Source organism: Phoca vitulina, unplaced genomic scaffold (assembly GCF_004348235.1).
Source record: "Phoca vitulina isolate PV1807 unplaced genomic scaffold, GSC_HSeal_1.0 scaffold44, whole genome shotgun sequence".
Taxonomy (NCBI): Eukaryota; Metazoa; Chordata; class Mammalia; order Carnivora; family Phocidae; genus Phoca; species Phoca vitulina.
The window spans coordinates 10,908,640-10,929,152 of record NW_022589747.1 but is presented as its reverse complement, the minus strand read 5'-3'; the positions used below and the strand labels follow the sequence as shown (position 1 = coordinate 10,929,152).

The 20,513-nt window shown below is 45.8% G+C and overlaps 1 protein-coding gene across 2 annotated transcripts in view; it reads right to left on the bottom strand.

Annotated features, from left to right (window-relative positions):
- GLI3 (GLI family zinc finger 3) overlaps nucleotides 1-18,208 on the bottom strand; it is a 269,157-nt gene extending 250,949 nt beyond the window's left edge. For both annotated transcript variants that reach the window (XM_032430575.1, XM_032430577.1), the window contains exons 1-2: nucleotides 18,140-18,208; nucleotides 4,032-4,193 (exon numbers count right to left, since the gene is read on the bottom strand). In XM_032430575.1, the coding sequence (XP_032286466.1) occupies nucleotides 4,032-4,152 (121 nt within the window). In that variant the 5' untranslated portion in view covers nucleotides 4,153-4,193; nucleotides 18,140-18,208. The remainder of the gene's footprint in view (nucleotides 1-4,031; nucleotides 4,194-18,139) is intronic.
- Between the last annotated feature and the right edge of the window lie 2,305 nt (nucleotides 18,209-20,513).

Below are 20,513 nucleotides of genomic sequence, written 5' to 3'. Positions count from 1 at the left end.
CTATCAACTCTGGTTTCACATTGCATCACCATTAGGATAATAATTTCTGCTTTCTATCACTTAAGGTATGTTCCCAATAACCATCAGAGCCAATAAAAGATCTCCAAGACCACGGCCTACATACGTTCATTATTAGGGCCTTTCTTGTTTTTAAAGCAGAATAGTAAGTTAATAAGAAAGATCAGATTACTCTTTTCAAAGAAAATCATAGGCCAAAAATGACATAAAACACTTCAAACTGAAAAGTCAGTTATTGCAAATCATGGAAGAAAATGTTACAGGATAAGGATACTGTTTAAAACGCCGGAATATCTGGATTAAAAAACCATTTACTATTTACAAAACAGAACGTGCAGCTTTGAAAGCAATGAATCCATACCAGCAACAAACAGATTATTAAGGAATTTTACTTGCAGTGCTAGCATATTAACACATTTGGTGGTTTTTAAGTAAACAATGGCACCTAATATGTGGGCGCTCACTGTATATGTGAAATATATTAGATGCCAAAAATAATCCTTCACTCACAATTGCACTTAACAAAAACTCAGAGAACTAAAAGTCTTTTCTTCTGTCATTTACGTTTACTAAATAACATTAAAGCTTAAAATCAAACACATGAAACACACACATTGTGGTTCCTGGGTAAGAATACTAAATGCTTTCTAGGTTGATATAGGCTCTTCAATGTTACAAAAAATCAAACGTGGCTTGTCTTTTTCCCCCATACAAGACTCAGAACAGCTTTTCGCTTGTGTGTGTCATTTTAAATTTCAGTGTTAAGAGTCAAATGCTTATTTAGAAGGCTGTTCAGTTTTTGAACCATACATTTGGGTTGTGCGAATGTGTGTGTTTAAACAAAACTCTGTATGAATGTTATTCTAGGACTAGATACTCAGCTGAGAAAACTAAGAAAACAGATGTGTAAGGACATGCAGTGGAATGTGCGTGGTTTGGCTAGAAGGTTCACAATCGGGAACAAATCGTAGCACATAATGGCTGGAAAAGTTAATTAAGTCAACCTAACACAGCACCAATAACAAAATTTTTTTGTTTGCTTGTTTTGTTGGATTTTAATCATGAGATTGTGGACGGGGGGGGGAATGCATGTATTACATCCATTTGGTTCTTGAGGCTAAACTCATCTTTAGCCATTCATGGACAAATCCCTGAATTTCAGAGCTTTGTAAAGAAAGCCCAAGAACACCCCTGGACATAGCAGCAATTAGTACTAGCTACGATAGGATGGACATGATCTTAATGTGCGTTGTGTGAACGGCTTCAGTGCAGGTATCCAGGCACCACTGAAATGTCTGGAAAGAGAAAAGAGAGAACAGGAGACAGGGCGGACAAAAGAACCGATGATCAAGGCCATGGCAGCCGCCTGCCAGCAATACCCAGCACACCAGCAACCCCACGTGCAGGAAAACCCAAACCAAACCCGGACCGAACCCCGCCAACTTCCCCCACCCCCCACCCCCCCGCTGAGCTGGATGACCCCAGCCAAGTGTGGAGGGAAGCGGGAGACCAGGTAGGAGTCTGCAGAACAAAAAAGAGGCTGGGTCATTCCAGCCCCTGGAGCAGGATCCTGGGACTACAAAGAGGCTCTGAACTAGTTAGGAAAACCCGCGAAGGACCCTGGTACAATTATTAGCATTGCTCACGCAGAGCAATCACGAACCAAAAGGTTTTTGTTCTTGTCTTTAAATTTGTTTTCCGGTTTTCCTGGAATCTTCCAGGAGAACTGCAACCCATGCATAAAACCACCACTTCCATTTCTCTTTTACTTGGTGGGGTCTTTATATTATCCCAAAATAAACATTTAATAAAGCCCTTAGGAGAAACAGGAACACTGGGAACATAGAGCTGGCCGGGTTAGCAGGACAGCTCTCCTTCAGGCACTTGCCCTGCAAACCTCATGAGCATTTGCCCCAAACAGGACAGGTTTTACGTGCAGGAGGCCACATGTGTTTCAAGGACACAGGCCAATGGGGCCAAAAGCTAGGAGAGTTTGGTTCAGGATCCGTGATTACTTCAGACGACAGGACCAACTTCGTGAATCGTAACTGCTCCTTCTCTGGCTAATGTTCTCAAGGGACTGCTTGGCTCCCACAGGGCTGGTTAGGTTGGTTCTGTTCTGAGTCCCCCTAACCAGGTTCATGAGAGGACCTCGTGGTCAGTGCGGCTCGAGACAAACTCAGCGGCACCAAAACCCTCCCAAAGCATGTGTGGGAGAAGCAGGAGTGGCGGCACCTTCAACGGGACAGACCGACCTCTGCGGGACAGACCGACCTCTGGGCGAGGCTGCTGAAATTCCACAAGGACACTGCCTTCCGGAGGGTCCACACGGGCAGCCAACGGACACTCGCTCTCCCCTGTGCTCACACACCCACATGCACACTCCTACACACTCATGCTCACACATACACACACACTTCTGCACACCCTCACACCCGCTCATGCACACACAAGCCGTAGATAACCAAAAGCTGGTGTTTCGCGAAGCATAATACCCAGAAAGTGCTCATTCCTACAACATCACTATTAAAAATTATCAAACAACCTACCCTGCATGTACTGATTCTATTTCTGGAATAAGAAATTTGCCTAATGTTTACGAATTCCAGGAAAACAAAGAAACAAGGATCACGTGATGTTTTAAAAGGTGAAAACAGGGCTTCTTTAACCACACTGGAAGAATAACTATCCAGCTCCATTAAAATAAGATCCAGTCCAGACTTTAAATACCACAAATAAAGGGAGAAATAGGGACAAATTTCCACATGTATGTAAATTCATTATTTTAACTCAGACATAAATATATGTCTCTGAGGATCAATTCAAAACTGGACTCATTAGCAGATTTAACACCAGCCCCTCCCGTGGCCCAGCCAAGCCAGCAACGCACACTGGTGACATCCAGGAACGGGAGCCTTGGACAGGGATGGGCACGGGGAACAGGGGCCAGGCTCCTCGTGTCAGCTTGGACAAGGCCACAGTCAGGAAAGGAAGGTGCAGTTACCTTCCAAAGTAGATTCTGACTCTCCAGTTGTATGCAAAAAAAAAAAAAAAAAAAAAAAAAATATAAGTCAACCTAGTAAAGTCTTTCCTGGAATAAATAAAAGCCCATAGGGAGGGAGGGAACAGGTTGGCTCATGCAAATCAGGGTGCCCAGATGTGCAGTGCCCTGAAGGTTGGAGAAAAGACCAGCTCATTCTTCTCAAGGGCACATGGAAAAGTGGAGGGTGGTGGGGGGAGGCTGGGGAGGCTATGAAATCTACAAAAAGCAAAGGCACCTACTGGCCTAGGACAGTAGAAAAGAGGGAAAAGGAAGTGGTCACCATTAACCTGTTCAGTCTGGTTTTTTCCAGAGGGGGGCTCTGGAATTTGTTTGCAATGCTCCCTGTTTGAATTGAAATGCGTCTCAACACTGTGCTTAAAATATTAAAAAATATATATATATAGCACCCAGAAACAGCAGCTAGGTGTTATCTGTGAACACAATTCAGTCCATTTTTATAAGCCAACAGCCAAACCTGTGTCTCACATACCAGTGTTACCTTGAGGTCCAACCATTAACAACTTTTAAAATCCTTTCGAATGAACTGCACAGAGTTGGTGGGGGAGGCAGGGATCCTCTCACCAAATCTTGACAAGGCAACTTTTGTGTCTTTTGTAATAACTAATAACTAATTATTCCAACTGGTGTAGACTTTCCATGTGAAATGCAAAGTATTTTGAACTCCTGCCAGACTAATCAAGATGATTTCCAAAATGCCACAACAGGAACTTCCTATAATAAATAACCTATCACATTTACATCTCAAATTAGAAAATCTGGAAGAAAACATGTAGTTTTGGTGCCAAAATAGAGCTCACTAAAACCTGCCCGTCCCGCACCCCCCTTTTGCTTTCTTTAGCCTCTAAAGGAACAAACCCTGGTCCAGGTGCAAATGTTCAATGGACAAGGAAGGCACAGAACACAGAAATGACTCTAGGCTCGGATGCTGGTAATGCCCACAGCTGCTCACCATTGGAAGTGGTGCTGGAGGCCACGGCTTTCTCACTGACATCTCGCGAGGAGCATTTCACTATGGAATTCTCCACTTTCTTCTTCTCAGTGGTTGTGGAGCTGTGGGACTGGGCCTCCATGATGCCTTCTCATTACTTCAGCTCTCTGCTCCCAGGAATGCCTAAAACAAAACAATAGCGCCATCAACTTCCAGGAAGGGTGGGCCAAAAAAAAAAAAAAAATCTCACTTAAAAGCCCACTTCACCTGTGGCCTGAGGAGGGGTCTAGAGCTTTATTTAAGGAGTTCGAAATCTGGAAGACCCTTGCCCACAAGTTTTCTTGCAAAAATACCTCCAAGTCGTAATAACAAGCCAGTCAAGTTCTGTCCGACACATGCAAAAGGAGAAGGCAGGGAAGTATCCATAATGTGAGACTTTTCCCAAATTCCTACTGGGCATTTGTTATAAAGTGGTCTGAAGATCTCAATTTTCAGCTGTGTTTATGGTGTGAAACCCAAGGGTCGCATTACTTTTGTAAGCCACATCTACAAGTGTCTCTTCAGGAGGCCAAATTTATAGGGAGGGGCATTGCGACAACTTTCCAAAAGGGGAAGGTTTTTAAGTATTAATTAGGTGTTTCAAAGAGCATGGCCATTTCTCAAGCCCAAGCCCAGCTCCACGTTTGGAAGCAGAGCGTGATGTGGGCCAAGAAGCTCGTGATGTCTGCTGACCTGATATATCTGAACTGCAAAATGCCCCTTCATCCTAATTCACCGAGGTAAACCATACTCTTTAGGCTTTCTTAAGACATGAGAACGTTTCAATTCATTTGTGCTACATTATTAAAACCAACAAAGGCAACAGAACAACATGCTCTGGATCCCACAGGAAAAGTCAAAAGATTGCTGAGAGCAAAGACTGGGACCGCTTAAGAAATACGAAAACCCAGCTACAGGCAAGTGCCCTGACTCCTCTCTTTGGTTCTTGTTTTTGTTGTCTTTTTGTTTTGTTTTGTTTGTTTGTTTTTGCAGTCATGAGTTGCACCTACAAAGACTGCAAGATGAAAAGTGTCCTCTCCAGCAAGTTTCCCTCAAGCTGTCTAGATTGCAACACTCATGGTGGGCATTAGCAGACGCCACCATGTTCAATCCAAACGACGATTAGTGAAATAAAATAAGCAACTGCTTAACCGACTAAAAGGGTTAAAATACCAGATGAAATCTTTTTAGTCATCCTTAACTCAAATTTGCAAGGGAATTGAAAAGTCTGTCTTTATTGTATGAGAAATTCTCCCCTTGGTCTGGAATTCAAGTGACTAGAAAAGCTTAAGATCCAGAGGCTGCAGGGCACAGTAGCACCACCTCTTCTGCTAACCCCCATTTCTTTGCCTTGATTATCCACTGTCATTCATTGTAAAACACACAAGTTACTTAAGAACAGCTTTTCTAGAATAAAAAAAGAAAAAAAGCAGCACTGAGTTAAATTTGCATATCAATTGTGAGATCCACTCCAAATTCTGAAACATCTGTCAAAGAGCGCTAACAAAGTACCACAGTAAAGGAGCTGCTGATCCTCCTTTCACTGGGCTGAGGCCAGGCGCTGGTCCAGAGGCCAGAGCCTCTTTAGAGGCTGCTACCTGCATGGCGCCCCCTGGAGTTACCCCACGTTTCAGATCTCTCATCTGTCACATGATGGAATCACACCTTGGGATTTGGGACTTAACCTTGGGGGAAGGTGGGTACAGTCCTCTTTAAGATGTTAAAAGTTACGGATCCTCTCCCCAGAAAAACACCCTTCAACACACACCAAAGAGTGTACATTTGATTTCCAAGGGATCACGGGCCCTCCAAGCTCTTCCATGAATACAGATCGAGAACCTGTATGCTCCCCCCAAAACTGATGTCAATATCATCTTTAAAGTATGCCACAAGGAGAGTTTAACCCAATCCAGAGCACTGATTCCCAAGGTCGGACAAGAGCCACCTGGATCAGCCTTGCTACACTGCTTCCAAGACATTCGAATTCCCAGGTCCAATCCCTGATGTCTCGGAGGTAGCCCCTGGAAACTTTAGCCAGCACTGGTAAGCATTAGGCTCAGCAAAGCTTGCAGACAACTGTTCCACACACTTCTGTTCACTGCTATGTGCCCAGTGCAACAGGTACCCGTTGAAGTTTTTGCCAACTGGATGAAGAAATGAATGGGTGGCAGCCCAGACTACTGAATTTCAACAGCCTGCCATGAGCCTTTCCCAACGCCCATCACAATAATGAAGTCATCTTCCAGAACCTTTCCTGAATGGCTTCATGGCCAGCTTCCCCTCCAGATCCTAAGCTCCATGAAGACAAGCACCATGGCTATCTTCCTAGCACTTCATACCCATAAGAATGTTTACCGAGTAAATAAACGATCCTGAGATGACCTGGTGACCCGGACAATCCTGCAGTGTCTTCAATCTTAATCACCATTGATTCCGCTACATATCTTTTCTTTTATATCCAGTGTTTCTTCGAAAACTGACGAATTATACAAAAACTAACGTTTTCAACAGGAATATTTCATCAAAACACTCCATTCACAACCATTTTGGATAAACAGGCATTTACTATAATTGTTCCCCTCAAAACCCACATACGGTTTTATTGGTCGAATTTGGATGGAGTTTGCTAAGTTAAAACTGCACATGGAAACAAGCCAAGGGACCAGGAAAAAAAAAAAAAAAAAAAATGAAGGGATAGGATTCCTTCCCGGCTAAGAAGTAAGTCTGTCCGTTAGTAGAGGGAGCTAATTAACAGTAGTGAGGTGACAAGTCACCAAAGTTCCTTGACAAACTTGGGTTTTGTGGAGTTGTTGGTTTTTCCCCCAAGCAAAGGACTTTGTTTTAACAAAGCAATAAACCCTCCAAATACTCATCACCAGAGAGAGAGGTTCACGTGAGAAGAGGTAAAGCCCCAGGCACTGACTGAAATTGCACTAATTAATGGTCTTAGAGAATACCAATTCCTACCCCCTCTCCCTGTTCGAAATGGATTTTTTTAAAAAAATGGGCCCTTGGTCACTCAAGAATCTACCCCCTTCTTCTATTTTGACAACTTATTTTTGGATCTCATTAGTTAGTAACTAATTATTTAAAAGTGTGGTTTATGCTTGGAACAGGGCTATAAAAATGGCAACTTGCCAAGGTAGACATCTGCTTCCTGTATATCCCTATAAATTATATCAGCTTATTTTACTGATAAAAACACAACTTTGTCCCTGTCAGTTACAAAGGGGAAAGTTTTAACATTCTAGGCTCTCACACCTCATCAAAACTATGCATGAAGAGTTAGCAGAAGAGGGTCTGCTTCTAGCAGTAGGGGCAGGTTGGTTTTTCTTTTTTTTTTTTTTCATAGAACATTAAGCCCAGTTTGGAAACTCAGTCCTGATTTGATATTTGAAGGCGTGAGGTTCAGAAGTGTCCAGTAAAAATTCCTTGTGGAATCTTCAAGCCTACCTAACTGAAGCAGTGGCCCACAGTACTATTTTTAAAACCTGGGATTTCTTAAATAATAAAGTATAATTTATTTAGAACATAAGTTGCAAGGAAAACTTTTTCAGTTCTGCTTCACTTCAAAGATTTTTCTCTGAGGAAAACATGCCACTGGTTTTTAGACGGGAATGAAAGGTGACTTTCCCCACCCCGCCCCCACCACGTTTCCTCCTCTCAGAACTCCACACTGTTCCTCAGCTCCTTCCACCACATGCAACATTACGTGCAAGATTTGCTGGCATGCCCCTTGACTTTTTATGCTTATGGGGAAAAGAAAAAAGAGAAAAAAAATTTTTGTAGCTGATGTTGGAAGTCCCAGCAGCTTGAATAGATGAAAAAACAAAACAAAACAAAAAACAACCAAGGAAATCTCTGATAGTGCAGACCTGCTAGAGCTTGAAGTTGCATAGGTAAATGAAGGGATAAAAATTCCTTCCTGAAAGCAGTCCTGGCTTTTCCCCATTCAACCGTCCCTTGAACCTTTTGTAATTTCCCGGAGGCCTAAACCCAGGGCACAATTAATTCCAGACCCTATTTTAAACCTAATCCTTCGCCCACTAGCAACCTGCCTGCAGGTGGGTCTTTCCTCTCTGAATTAGAAATCTGAACTTGCATCAACCTCCTACTACAGGAGAAAGCATCTAAAGCTTGCTGGAGGCCCTGACCAGGTGACGGTGGGGTTAGTGCACGGCTCCATTTGAAAGTCAGTTCAAGAAAGACGCCAACAGACCACACTGGGCAATTCCTGGGGGGACCTACATTTGAAACGGCACTTTCGCACAGAAAGCCTCCAGTGGCCCTGTCTTTAGAGCTGCCGTGAAAAAAACCGAACCAAACCCCAGGAACTTCATCACGGCAAAGAGGAGTCCCCGTTCTTATTATAATAGTTCTCCAGGCTGTGGGCCGGGTCATTTCGGGAGAGCTCCCGGGCTCGGCCTGCGCCCCCACGCCCGCTGGCCCGCGTGCGGCCCCGCGCACGGTTCCAGCCAGGCGGCCAGTCCTCACTCCGGTCCCGCTTCCCCGCGCCGCCCCGGCGGGCCTGCGGCTCTCGGCGGGCGGGCGCGCGGCGCTCCGGGCCCCCGGCCCCGCTCCCCGGCCGGCCGCCGCGGCCGCCCCGCTTCCCCCGGCGGCCCGCAGCTCCCCGCCCCGCGCGCCCCGCGCCCCGGCACGGGCCCGGCTCCCAGAAGCCGCCAGGGCTGTCGCAGGGTGTCGGGGGCCGCGGGGACGCCGGCAGCCCCGCTGCGAACCGCATTCCTGAGGCGGGCTTCCCGGAACGGCGAGGCTGAACGGTCGCAACCGGCAGGGCCTCTGCAGGGAAAGAAGCGCCCCTTATCACTTTTTTCGCACTGGCTACCCTGCTCCTTGGGCATAGTCACGGGCACTGGGAAACTCTCTGCAACAGGCCCGGCAGCATTTCCAGCAGACGGTTGTCCGAGGTAGCCCTGCTCTCATTCACACAGCTGTTTTCCCAGCTGGATCCGGGGAGGTGCAACTTTCCAGGTACTTCGCAATGCAACACCCTGTGTGTCTCGCTGTCATAAAACATTGGGGAACACTGGAGGTCTTCACAAACCAAGGGGTGTGGGCTTCACTCACAAAACTTCTAACTCACCGTCCATTAACCTGGCCCCCAAATGTTGTTTCTCCACCAGCTGCCCTAAGTAGATTCAGGTGTTGTGCATGGTTAAGGGTTGGACACATCTCCTTGTGTCTCAGGGAGGGAGGCGCTCAGGGGAGTTCCAAAGTTCAACCTCAACAGTGAGGCTTTGGGTAGTAAATAGGGAGGATGGAAAATCACAATTCTGGGAACATGTGCAAAAATCAGCCTTTCCCAGTGCAGGTCTCTGCAGTGAAACCTGGGATCCACATCCAAGCAGGATTTCTTCATCACTTAAACAGTTAAAATTTTTTTGAAGACAGCACCAGTGCTAAAACCAACATGTAAAATGTTTGAACTGTCTGCGACTTTCTAATCTAAGGTGAAATGAAACAGTAGTTATAAACTGATAATGCATCCTTTGTGAACAGCAGACTACTTAATTTATTTCCCTAATCCAGTTGGTTTATTTTTAAGTTGCCTGAACCTGGGCAATAATTCTCTTTCATTTTTGTCTTAATGCATTTAAAGATGTAAAAAACTAAGTTAAAAGCTTGATGTGGGAACCCAATGCGTTTCTGATAGGTTAAAATAGCTCCTGCCAATGAGGGATCAGAGAAAAGGCATTCCAGTAGGCCGAGCAGGGCTTTTAACAGCACCATGATTAGGCCTTAAGTGAGAAATTATTCTGTGCAGCTTAGAGAACTATTGCTCAAGTGGAATAAGGCTTTCCTCCAGAGAAATTACATTTACTTACACCTGCCTGTATATTTATAAGCTGAATGATCTCCCTAATGGGCTCATGTTTTAAAAAGCCAGAAGGAAGCAGCCTGTGTAAGGATTTCTGAGGGGTCTCCCCTGTATCACTGAGGAGTGACATTTTTCTCACCTTTTATTACTAGCAGATTAGCTGCTACTTCAAGATGCTACTCTTGGAGCAACTGTTTAGGTAAAACTTCTATTAAATAGTTATACCTTCCTGTAGCATTAAAACTCCATTTCCAATGAAAATGAATCCTTTAGGAAGAAGGGGGAAAAAAATCAAGAAGCACAAACTAATGCTGATTTTAACTTTAGAACGATTTTGGAAGTACAAAATGGTCTGAGTTTCAATGAGCAAAATTTAGGGAATTTAAAATGTTTCAGTGGATTTCATGTAACCACGCATTATAGAAAACCTCTTACAGGTTTGTAATGTGGTTGAATTTCCTTGGGCTCCAACTATCTTTCTGAACTTCAAACCCATTACATATGCAGAACCTGTGACCAGCCAACAGTTTCCTTTCCCCTTCTCACCCTTCCCTGTCTGCACTGCTTTCCTTTTCTGCAAGAAAAGCAGCTCTACTTCACAAGTTCTTAATGAAATCTTCATGAATCTTTAACTATAGTATTTTTAAATGTACAATTATTTTACCTTTCCATAGGATTTGACTTTTCCTTAATTCGGAAAACCTAAAGCGTTGCCTGCAGACAAGAAAGCTGTTCAAGTTGCCATAAGTGGTCTTTGGTAGCCTAGACGGTTCCCCAAATCTGCTGCCTATTGTTTTCGATCTTTCTTTCCTATATTTTGGAGGCTTCTCGTCTCAGATAAGCAGTATTCATGATAGACGTCCCAAAATGGAATTACTCTAAAAGGAATGGAATTACTCTAAGGGGAAATAACTGCCTGACCATGGATTAAGTGATTTTGGCTTTAGTAAATTAGTGACATCTAAACTTTTAAGAAATCCACATATTTACCTTCAACCACTGAAAAGCTTTTTGGACACAAAGTAATCACTGCTATTACAGGTAAAATCGCAAATGACATCTTGTGCACCCATTTTACTTTTCTGCCATCTCTATTTAAAACAAAAGAGCATCAGCTGCTCTCTGTCTGCTGTCAGTAGTATTTTAGGAGAAATATTCCAGCGGAGTATAAGGTCATTATTTAATACCTGTTACCAATTCTGAGTTTTGGGAAACTGTAAAACAGCGTCCATTGTACTTTGGTTAGGATCTGCAGGAAGCACCCTGCATAGCAGGTGCCATTAACAAATGAGCAATAATGCGGAGCAAGCTGGCACCCCCATTTTCTGTGGGTTTGCTGGAGACAGACAATCCTCAGACAGAAAATGAGATCTGTAAGTCAGTTATCAGTCCATAGATCAGCTAAGCTCATGAAAACTGTATTTCCCTGAAACCCATATATATCACAAAAACATGTCTGATCGAAGGTGTTCCTTGTCTCACTTCACTGAGGTTTACGGGAATTAAAAATTTTCACACATTTTTAGAAGAAAAAAAATCCTAAATTTAAAAATTATTCTTATAGGACTGACATAACTTTTGGTTCCTAAAATCATGTGTGTCTTTACAATCAAGCTTAAGGGGACAGAGGACATGGCCTATGAAACCATCACAAATCCTAGACCAGTAATACCTGTTGGGTGTCAAAAACCAGCTAGAGATATCCCAAATGTACTTAATGTATTTTTGTGTGTGTGTGATATGTTCAGCATATTTTATCCTCCCAATTTTAAAATTGTGACTCCTGAATCTTAATTGCAATTTTAAAAGCAAATTTTCGGGGGCGCCTGGGAGGCTCAGTTGGTTAAGCAACTGCCTTCGGCTCAGGTCATGATCCCAGGGTCCTGGGATCGAGCCCCACGTCGGGCTCCCTGCTCAGTGGAGAGCCTGCTTCTCCCTCTCCCTCTGCCTGCCACTCCCCCTGCTTGTGCTCTCTCTCTCTCTAATACATAAATAAATTTTTTTTAAAAAAGCAAATTTTCGAAAATTTAAGGATGTTTAATCAAGTCTTATTCAGTACAAATCACCCCCTCGTCCACTGAGCCTATGAACTTTGCTTATTCGCAGAATTCTTCAGCTTATCGTTCACACCTGCCCCGCACACCCTCCATCACGTACAAAACTGTCAGTGCAAACTACCCCAAACCGCACACCCTCCCAGTGAAATGCTTGGGTATGGAATTCCATTTGAACATCCGCAGTTCAAACAGCAGATGCTGTTCTGAGGTGCATGACCTGGTCCACACTTCTGGCCACTCCATTCAGGTTTCCATTCATCTGAGTTCATTAAGGCTTCATTCTTAGGAGGCTGGCTGAGGTTTCTCTACACACAGGTAACTCTCTTGAGACTGAGTTATTCTTTTTAAAAATACCACAAAATGAAATCAATAATACGGTTTAACTGTCTCATGCCTTCATTACTGCACTTTGAAAGTTACCTTGCATCCAAGTTGGGAGCATTATGCGGTCCGTCCCTTGTTGTAAAAACCAATAGTTTATAATGTAAGGCACCCTGGAATATTGTTAGGTATTTTACACAGTCTTCAAAAAAGTCAAAGTGGCTAAAGCTAAAAATGTGCAAATGAGAATAAGCAAGTAAGAGATCACACTGCATTCTGAAGGTATTCCAACAGACAGATTTAAATAAAGTTACATTTGTCTCCCATTATTTAATTTTGTGGCATAAAAATTACTCAAATGTATACAATCAAATGCTTATATTTAAAACATACTCCTTTCTCAGTCCCTCCCTCCCTCCCTCTTTCTCTCTCTCTCTCACACACACACACACTGTTGCCCCCTCCCATCAAAAAAAAAAAAAAAAAAAGTAAAGAAAAGAAAAGCCCCAAAGCTGTTTCAGGCCAGCAATCAATCCAATTTACTGCAGGTACAATTTATATGTACAGTGCATACTACAACAAAACCACAGTATGATGCCAACAGGGCCCTTAAGAAAGTTCTCCCCTAAATCTCTGGAAAGGAGCTTTAAAAGAAAGCAAGGATTACAGGCAGCTAGGAGGTAGGTAGGGGACTTACCTCGAACCCAGCCAAGCGGAAATCAGAGCAGTAATTCTACAAGTCGACAGAGTACACTTTCAAAGCTATAATGGTGTGAAGAAGTGCTGGGCAGCATGGCCTGAAGGCAGCGCTAATACACTGATGACTAATGGCCGGGCCAGGGCAGACAATGAATTTGGGGCTTGAAAACTAACAGAAACCATGCAGTACTTTGACAAATGGGCTTTCACAATTTCATTCATTGAATAACCTTTAAGCACAAAATTGGCTGAGTTCTCTTGGGAATTATATGACATGTTGTTGGACGATGATGTAAGTATTTTCTTTGGTCATTATGACTCTTGAGCAAAATGCAAAAGCACGATATATGGGGACACAACTGTAGATAGTACACATGCAGATGTGGAGCTCAACACAATATTGCCTTTCAGGAGGGGGGCTGGAATGTTCCAGTGCCACCTTATTAACTATGGAATGGCTTGTTCATTCAGTTTCTTTAGAGAGCCCCATAGATTTTCTGGGACATTTTGTCGGGCTGAAATATACACAACACAGAACAAAAAACACTTTCACGTTAAAAAAAAAAAAAACAGAAGTGGTCATGAGTAACTAAGAAGTGTGGCACTGAAATATATAGTGCATTTAGAATTACAAATGGAAAAAGTCTAATTTTAAGGGGCTACGCAAAGGAAAAGTGCCTTAAAACAACTGAGACACCAGGTGAAGTTTTGCGCTTAGGCACGCATCTAACATCCCATTTCTTTCAAAGGGCTCCCTCCCCTCTTCCCTGCCTAACTAGCCCTTCAATTTACAAATAATAATTTTGGCAATTTTTAAAGAGAGAATGAAATGTCCAAAGTGTCTCTAAATTAACAACACCACTTACTCCAGACAGCATTGCCTTTAGCAGCTCCTAAAAACTTAAGAAAAGGATCTTAAAACAGGAAGCTTAGTGAGCTCATAAAACTGTTGTTGGAGCCAGGAACACATAGCATATTTAATCTGCAAACTGTGGGAGTCTACAGTGATTTCAGCAAGATCTGAGGCATGCCCTCAAGGTTTGCTGGGATCTGGGATTAGGGGGTTGATAAGAACCTCTACTACCCATGGACATGTTTTTCTTCTGCAGTTAAACACAAATGCATAGAGACGTTTGACTGCTGCTTGGCGTTACTGCTCAAGTTATATAAAAGCTTTGCAGCTCCTTTTGCTGTCAATATATCAAAGTTTAAAAAAAAAATCATCAAAGTGTGAAATTTCATTTAAAGTCTTCGCCAGTCTACAGCTCTATTTCACAGGCCCATCACATAAAAGTAAAGATGAAAAATACACTGAAAGTACTTGAAAAAGTTTGCAGCAATACCCCTGCCCTGTTGTTGTTTATTCTGTCTCCCTTTATTTGCTTTGAAACTCGAACAAATCCATTTTCATCTCGAAAAATGACATGAAGTGAAGGGCAGCATCTTCTACTAGCCTTTAATGAAACGACAACCTGAAGTCATTATGAGAGTGGAATATTTTGCTTAACAAATTAAACTTATACACACACACACACACACATTTCCTCTCTAGTCATTTCAGCATTGTAATTGCTTCTTATGATATAAGTTGGCAGAAAATTTCTTGAATCTTCCAAAACAAGTCAGACCGACTATGGAATATGAATGCCAGCAAAACTAAAACCTCCTTCAAAGAACTCTTTAGCTGGGGATTTACAACAATTGCATAAAGAAGAAAAGTCTGACTTTTAAGATAATCTACTATAGTCTAAAAGCATTAACATTCCATTGCTAAGGTTTTCTTGAGGATTTCATGACTCAGTGATTCACTTTTCCTTCAAGACTGGTTTCTCTTAGTCCATTACTGTCTCCATATAAGTGAGTGCATGGAACAATGATCATTAAATTGTTTCCTTTCCTATGCTCCCAACCAAACCCTAGCCTCAAGAAAGTGGGGGGGGGGGCGGGAGAGGGGAAATCTCAGTAAAGCAGGATACCTCACATCCAGGGAAGGACCTCAGAAAGGCTAAGCACAGAGGAAGTCTGAAACCCTTCCAGCATACAGGTAATTAAGAAAACGGGCCAAGAAACAAAGGAAAGTCCAACTTTTAGGCTCAGGCATCAAATTGATAAATTAATGACTCTTTCATTAAATAAGTAATGAAATAACTCAACAGAGCCATTTTTCATCAGTACGGAATTTTCTCATTTCTGTCTGTAGTCCTTTGCAAATGAGGCATACGGTAAAAGTGTGTTTATTTTCAGGGCTCGATCAAGGAATACACACATGTCAAAGGTACTGGGAAACTGTAGGTATCTGAGTTGGACCAACTAGCCTATGAATAATAACACAATCTATACCTCATAAAGTGCTTCTGCATGTGTGAAATTTCACTAGACACCTCTCACTTTGGACTCCTTCAGGCGTCTTAAACCAAAGCTTCCCGAGGCTGACTTTAAGAATTATATACCCTGAAAGGATCTCCCCTTAGGCAGGGAGTTTCTAACTAAATAGCTTTTAGTATAAAATAAACTCTCTTCTCTCTGTAAGTACACTGTTACAACTAATTTAAATGTTATTTCATGTTTGTTTTAGGTCAGACTATAGTCTAACTGGCCAAAGTGTTTGTGTACCACCTTATTAAGACCAATATTTCCTAACATAAACAAATTCTTTAGATACTTCACACAGTTTACATTGTTAGGACCAATCACCGCAGCTTTATTATTGCCCCTCAACTGAAATACTGTTCTGCTTTAGAAAAATGAAGAGATTTTGAGGTTGTTCCACTACTTTAAAACATAGCATTTTCTTCCTTCAAAATAATCTTGACACATGTAATTAAGAAACTGTCAGACTATTATTAATTTTTAATTTAAAACCTAAATGAAATAATTACAGGAATCAATCAATAAGGCACCTATTCAAATTACAGAACAATTACATAAATACTCAAAATTAATACTCTAGGCCAATTCTTGAAGATTTCAGTCTCTAATATGCTAAGACATCAAACAACGTAAAAAGTGTAACCTGGAAACGATGAATAGTTCCTGCCTTAAACAGACTGAAATGAGATCATTTCAATTGGCCATGGCAGAGGCCCCCCCACCAGCCATGCCCAACACACTCAAGCTGGAACTCTTTTTAAAAGTTAATTTAGTTCCACCAGACACACATTTCAGGGATCTATAAAAAAAAAAAAAAGGCCTCATCCAAATTTTGTGCAAAATCACATTTGGAGGGAAAAGCCTAGTTATTGGACTAGTTATTGGGAATTTCCAGCAGAGTGCTCTGGAAAGACTAACTGGGAAGAGGAAGGAGGAGAGGAAAAGGAGAGCAGAAGGTGTTTTTTGGGAACTAATGATACCAGTCCAGCTAATGGCACTGCCCATGTCTTTGCACAGGGGCCGGCCCTCCATACCTCTGGCGAAAGGGCTCTTTTACTTGGAGATGCGGACAGTCCATCATTTCAAACCGAAATGGCAGCTGGAAAATGTGGAACAGCTGACAAAGAGCTGGGAGAAAATGTTTTACATAAATACATGTACATATAAACTGGCAGAGGGCCACAAGCGCTGTACCCAAGGCCAGAATCTATTCGGCACTGCACACCAGGGAATGAGAAGTATCGAGGCAGCAGGATATCGAGGGAGATGCCTCCTTAATCCTCTTTCTACGCGGGGTCAGCAAGGGAAACCCGGTCCAGCCCCTCTCGGGACGGCATCTCCTGAGGGAGGTGCAGTCAGGGACAGGAGCACAAAGTTCAGGGAAGGCTAAAAGGCGCTTCGGCATCTGGCGATCTGCTTAAAAGTCGCTTCACAAACTCTCCAAGTTTGGGGTAAATATTTACTCCCTCTCGACTTCCTCCCGCCCATTTCCCCCCTTTACTCCAGAAAGTAACTGTCCCCTGCAGAGCGATTCATACCCAACTCTGCTCTGCGAAAATGCGGCCTCCTGAATGACTATTGCACGGGCCACGATTACTCGCACCCCCGCACTCGCTCCCTGCAACTTCTAACGCTTTTATTTCTTTTGTTTTCTTTTTTCTTTTCTTTCTTTTTTTTTTTTTTTTTTTTTTTGCGCTGTCCCTGTAAAGGAAAAGAAATAAAAGAATCCCAAATCATACACAGATGGTACAACTTTCACTTTTCCTCTCCGACGACCGCGGCGCGCCCCTCCGCATCCCCGCACACCACACCCCCGCCCTCCCCAGGCGGCGCGGGCTGCCTGCGGCCCCCGCAGCCGGCCCCCGCAGCCGCGCTCCCGGCGCGGACCCACCTCGCCGCCCGCCGCCGCCCCCGCCCGCCACCCGAGGGGCACGCAGCCGGGCGAGGGAGGGCGCCGGGGCTCTGGGCGGGGAGCGGGGGCGCGGGGTGCCGTCACCGCTGCTGCAAACTTCGTCCCCCTCCAGGATGGGAAATTCTCCGGTCCGTCTCCGGCTTGCCGCGGGCTCAGGCACTTGGCAAGGGAGCTCCGAGAAGGAGGAAGCGAATGAAAGCCTCGCTCCGACGCCGCACGGGTTGCTCTCCAAATCTGGGCGCCTTTTGACAGCCATTTTCATTTCCTCCCGCTCCCCCCGTCGGGGACCCCCTCTCGACCCGGAGGCGCGGGCGCGGCCGCAGGAGCGGGCTGCCGGGTGCCAGGCCCGCGAAACAAAGAACTTCGGGCGGGACGTACCTGCGGCGGCGGCGGCTGTCAAGTCCCCGAACTTCCCATAGACCCGCGTCCGGGGCGCGGGCGGGCGGCTTCGGGCTCCGCGCGGCCGCGGGCGGCTCGGGCTACGGCGAGCGGCCGGGCCGGGCGCGGGGTGCGCCCGCCGCGGGCATGGTGCGGCGCGGGCGGCCGCCGGGCGCGCGGGGAGGGCGAGTCGGGGCGGCGAGTGTGCGCGAGGGCGAGTGTGCGAGCGCGCCGGTGCCGGTGGCGCTGCCCCTGCCCGCTCCCTCCCGCTCGTGCAGCTCCGGCATCGGTTTCAGGGATCGTGTAATCCGATCCCTTCTGACTCACAGGCCCTGAGTGACAGTTCTGATTTGGTTCACCCGCGGGAGGGAGGGGAAAGAGAAAGAAAGCAAGCCCCCACCGCAGTCCCCTCCTGGCATCCAATCGACTTTCTGGAAGAAGGTCCCATCCCGGCAGGGCCGCCCGCGCTGGGTGGAGGAGCCCCCCGCCCCGACCCCGCGCCGCCGGCGCTACTCACGGGGTGGAAAAGTTGTCCCTCGGCTCTCGCTTCCCTCCCTCGCGCTCCCTCCTTCCCTCTTCTCCTCCGCTTCCTCCTCCTCCTCCCCGCGCTCCTCCTCCCCCAAGTTTTAACAGAAGTTGCCGGACTCTCCCCTCTCCTCCGCGCTCCCTCTTCCTCCGCCCCCGCCCCCGCCCCGTCCCTTTTCTTTCTGCCACTCGCCGGCGCGGTGGGGACGCGCTGAGCAGCAGGACGCCCGCCGCCGCAGGGGGCGAAGTTGGGAAAACTTGGAGTGCTGCTCGCCTTACTTTTGCTTTCTCGCTCCTTCCAGGCCGCGCCGGGGCCCGCGCTTCCCCGCCCGCCGGGTCCCCGCGCCGGGAGCGGGTCCCAGCTGCGACGCGGGCGGCGGCGGCGGCGAGGAGGCGGCGCGCCGCAGGCCGGGGTCGGGGGCTGGGCTGGGGGGGGCGGGTGGAGGGAGCCCGGGCGCCCCGAGCCACGCGCGCGCCTCTCCCCTCCCTCCGCCTCCTCCGCCTCCTCCGCCCCTCCCGGGTCCTCACTCAGACATATTCATGCCCGCTCCTCCTCTTCCCCCTCCTTGACCCCGCGCCCGCTCGGCGCGCCGAGGCCCCACCCACCCGGTGAGGGGAAGGGGGCCCGGGCGTGATGTCACGGCCGCGCTCCCCGCCCGCGCCCGCGGCCCCGCCCGGACGCCCCCACCGCCCCCACCCCACAGCGCCCCGCGCGCCGTGCTTCGTCCTGTCTGCTTCCATCGCCTCCCACCCCGCCTCGGCTCTCCTTTCTCTTGCTCCCAGTTTGGGCTCCCCTTTCTTCTTTGAAGGCCTCTCGGATCACACCCCGCATTGCCCCCCCCCACCTCCTCCTTTTACATTTCCCCCAAACCAACCCTGAAACTCCCTGGCTTGCCAGAGGATGCTTTTGGAAGTTCAGGGTTTTCCTCTCCACCGGACTCATCTGCCCTTGGGGCCAAATCTGGGAAGTGGGAACTCCCACTACACAGCCTACAGTCCCCATGGGCCACTTTATAAAGGACACAAAAACAAAGACCCTGCGGCTTTGGAGCCTGGACTACAACGTGGTGCTTTCCCCTGAGCTACAAAGTGTCTCTGTCCCTGATTTATTTGCGGCGGCCCACACTAGTGAAATTTATTTTCCCTCCTTCCTTAGCCGGGCCGGCAACGTTCATCTGTTCCCTTTGAATGTACCCAACCTGGACCTGTAGCTGAAAAAAGGAATTTGGGGGGGGGGGGGGGGGAACAAATGAAGAAAAAGAAAGAAAAGAAAACCCCGTGACATTCCAAAATCCATTCTTCTGGGGTAAGGGAGAGTCTAACCCACCCACCAGCCACCAGCCATGCAGGGAGCTGAGGGTGCACTTGTGTTGACTCGCTGAGCTTCTTGACTGAAAGAAGAACGTGGGTGGATGAATGATTAGCTATTATGATTTGAAGAGCATTTTGAGATTCAAATGCTTAACTGGAGAATTTTTTTTAACGAAATTGATGGTGGTATTCACTATTTGTTTCCTGAGACTTGTTGCTTAGCTCAAAGACACGACAGAAGGAGACCCTGACTTTAGCTTTTATGGTAGAAGCTGGAGATAAAGTAGGGCTGAAGGTCCTTTTTAGCCATTTATTTTAAGATTTCTTTCTCTACCTTAGCACTCTTTGAAAAAAAAGAAAAAGAAAGAAAGAGAAAGAAAGAAAGAAAAACTACCACTTACTCATCATACAGAGCAGAGGTCTCAGGATACCTGGGTGGTGGTCCCAGCTTCCCCTCACTAACTGGCCTCAGGCCCAGGCCAGGGAGGATTCTTTGAGCCTCTGTAGGCTCTGAGTCCATCTGTGGGATGATGATAGGAAAACCAGGCCGCAAACCTCCCAGGATGTGTGTGGGTTTGCAATGAGATAATGCATGTGAAAGTATAAAGGGACACAAATGTGTAAGAATTATTATCATCCTTTTGCAACTGCAGAGAACTGCAAGCTACTCTTTCCCATATATACTCCTCCAGCATCAGTCACATTTTTTTTTTTTTTTTTTGTATTCAAGTACTGCTTCTGCCTCAATCACATGAATGCAAATAATACATCCCGATAGTCTCTTCTGTTCACCCACTGGCAAAAAAAATAAATAAAAAGAAGAAAGACAGCCAATAAATCAACAACTTGAGTAAACTAGATATTTTGACTTTTACTTAAAACAGTCTTCGAGCACATTTTGGATCATGAAGATCTCGATTCTCAGTTTTTTAAAAGACAAGAACAAAGAAAAGGCAGCTAATCTTTCCTCTTATGCCCATCAGAATAGCGGAAAACAAAAGGGAAAGAAGATGCTGATGTCTCCTGTGTGCCCCCATTTCTTCACCTTAGATTCC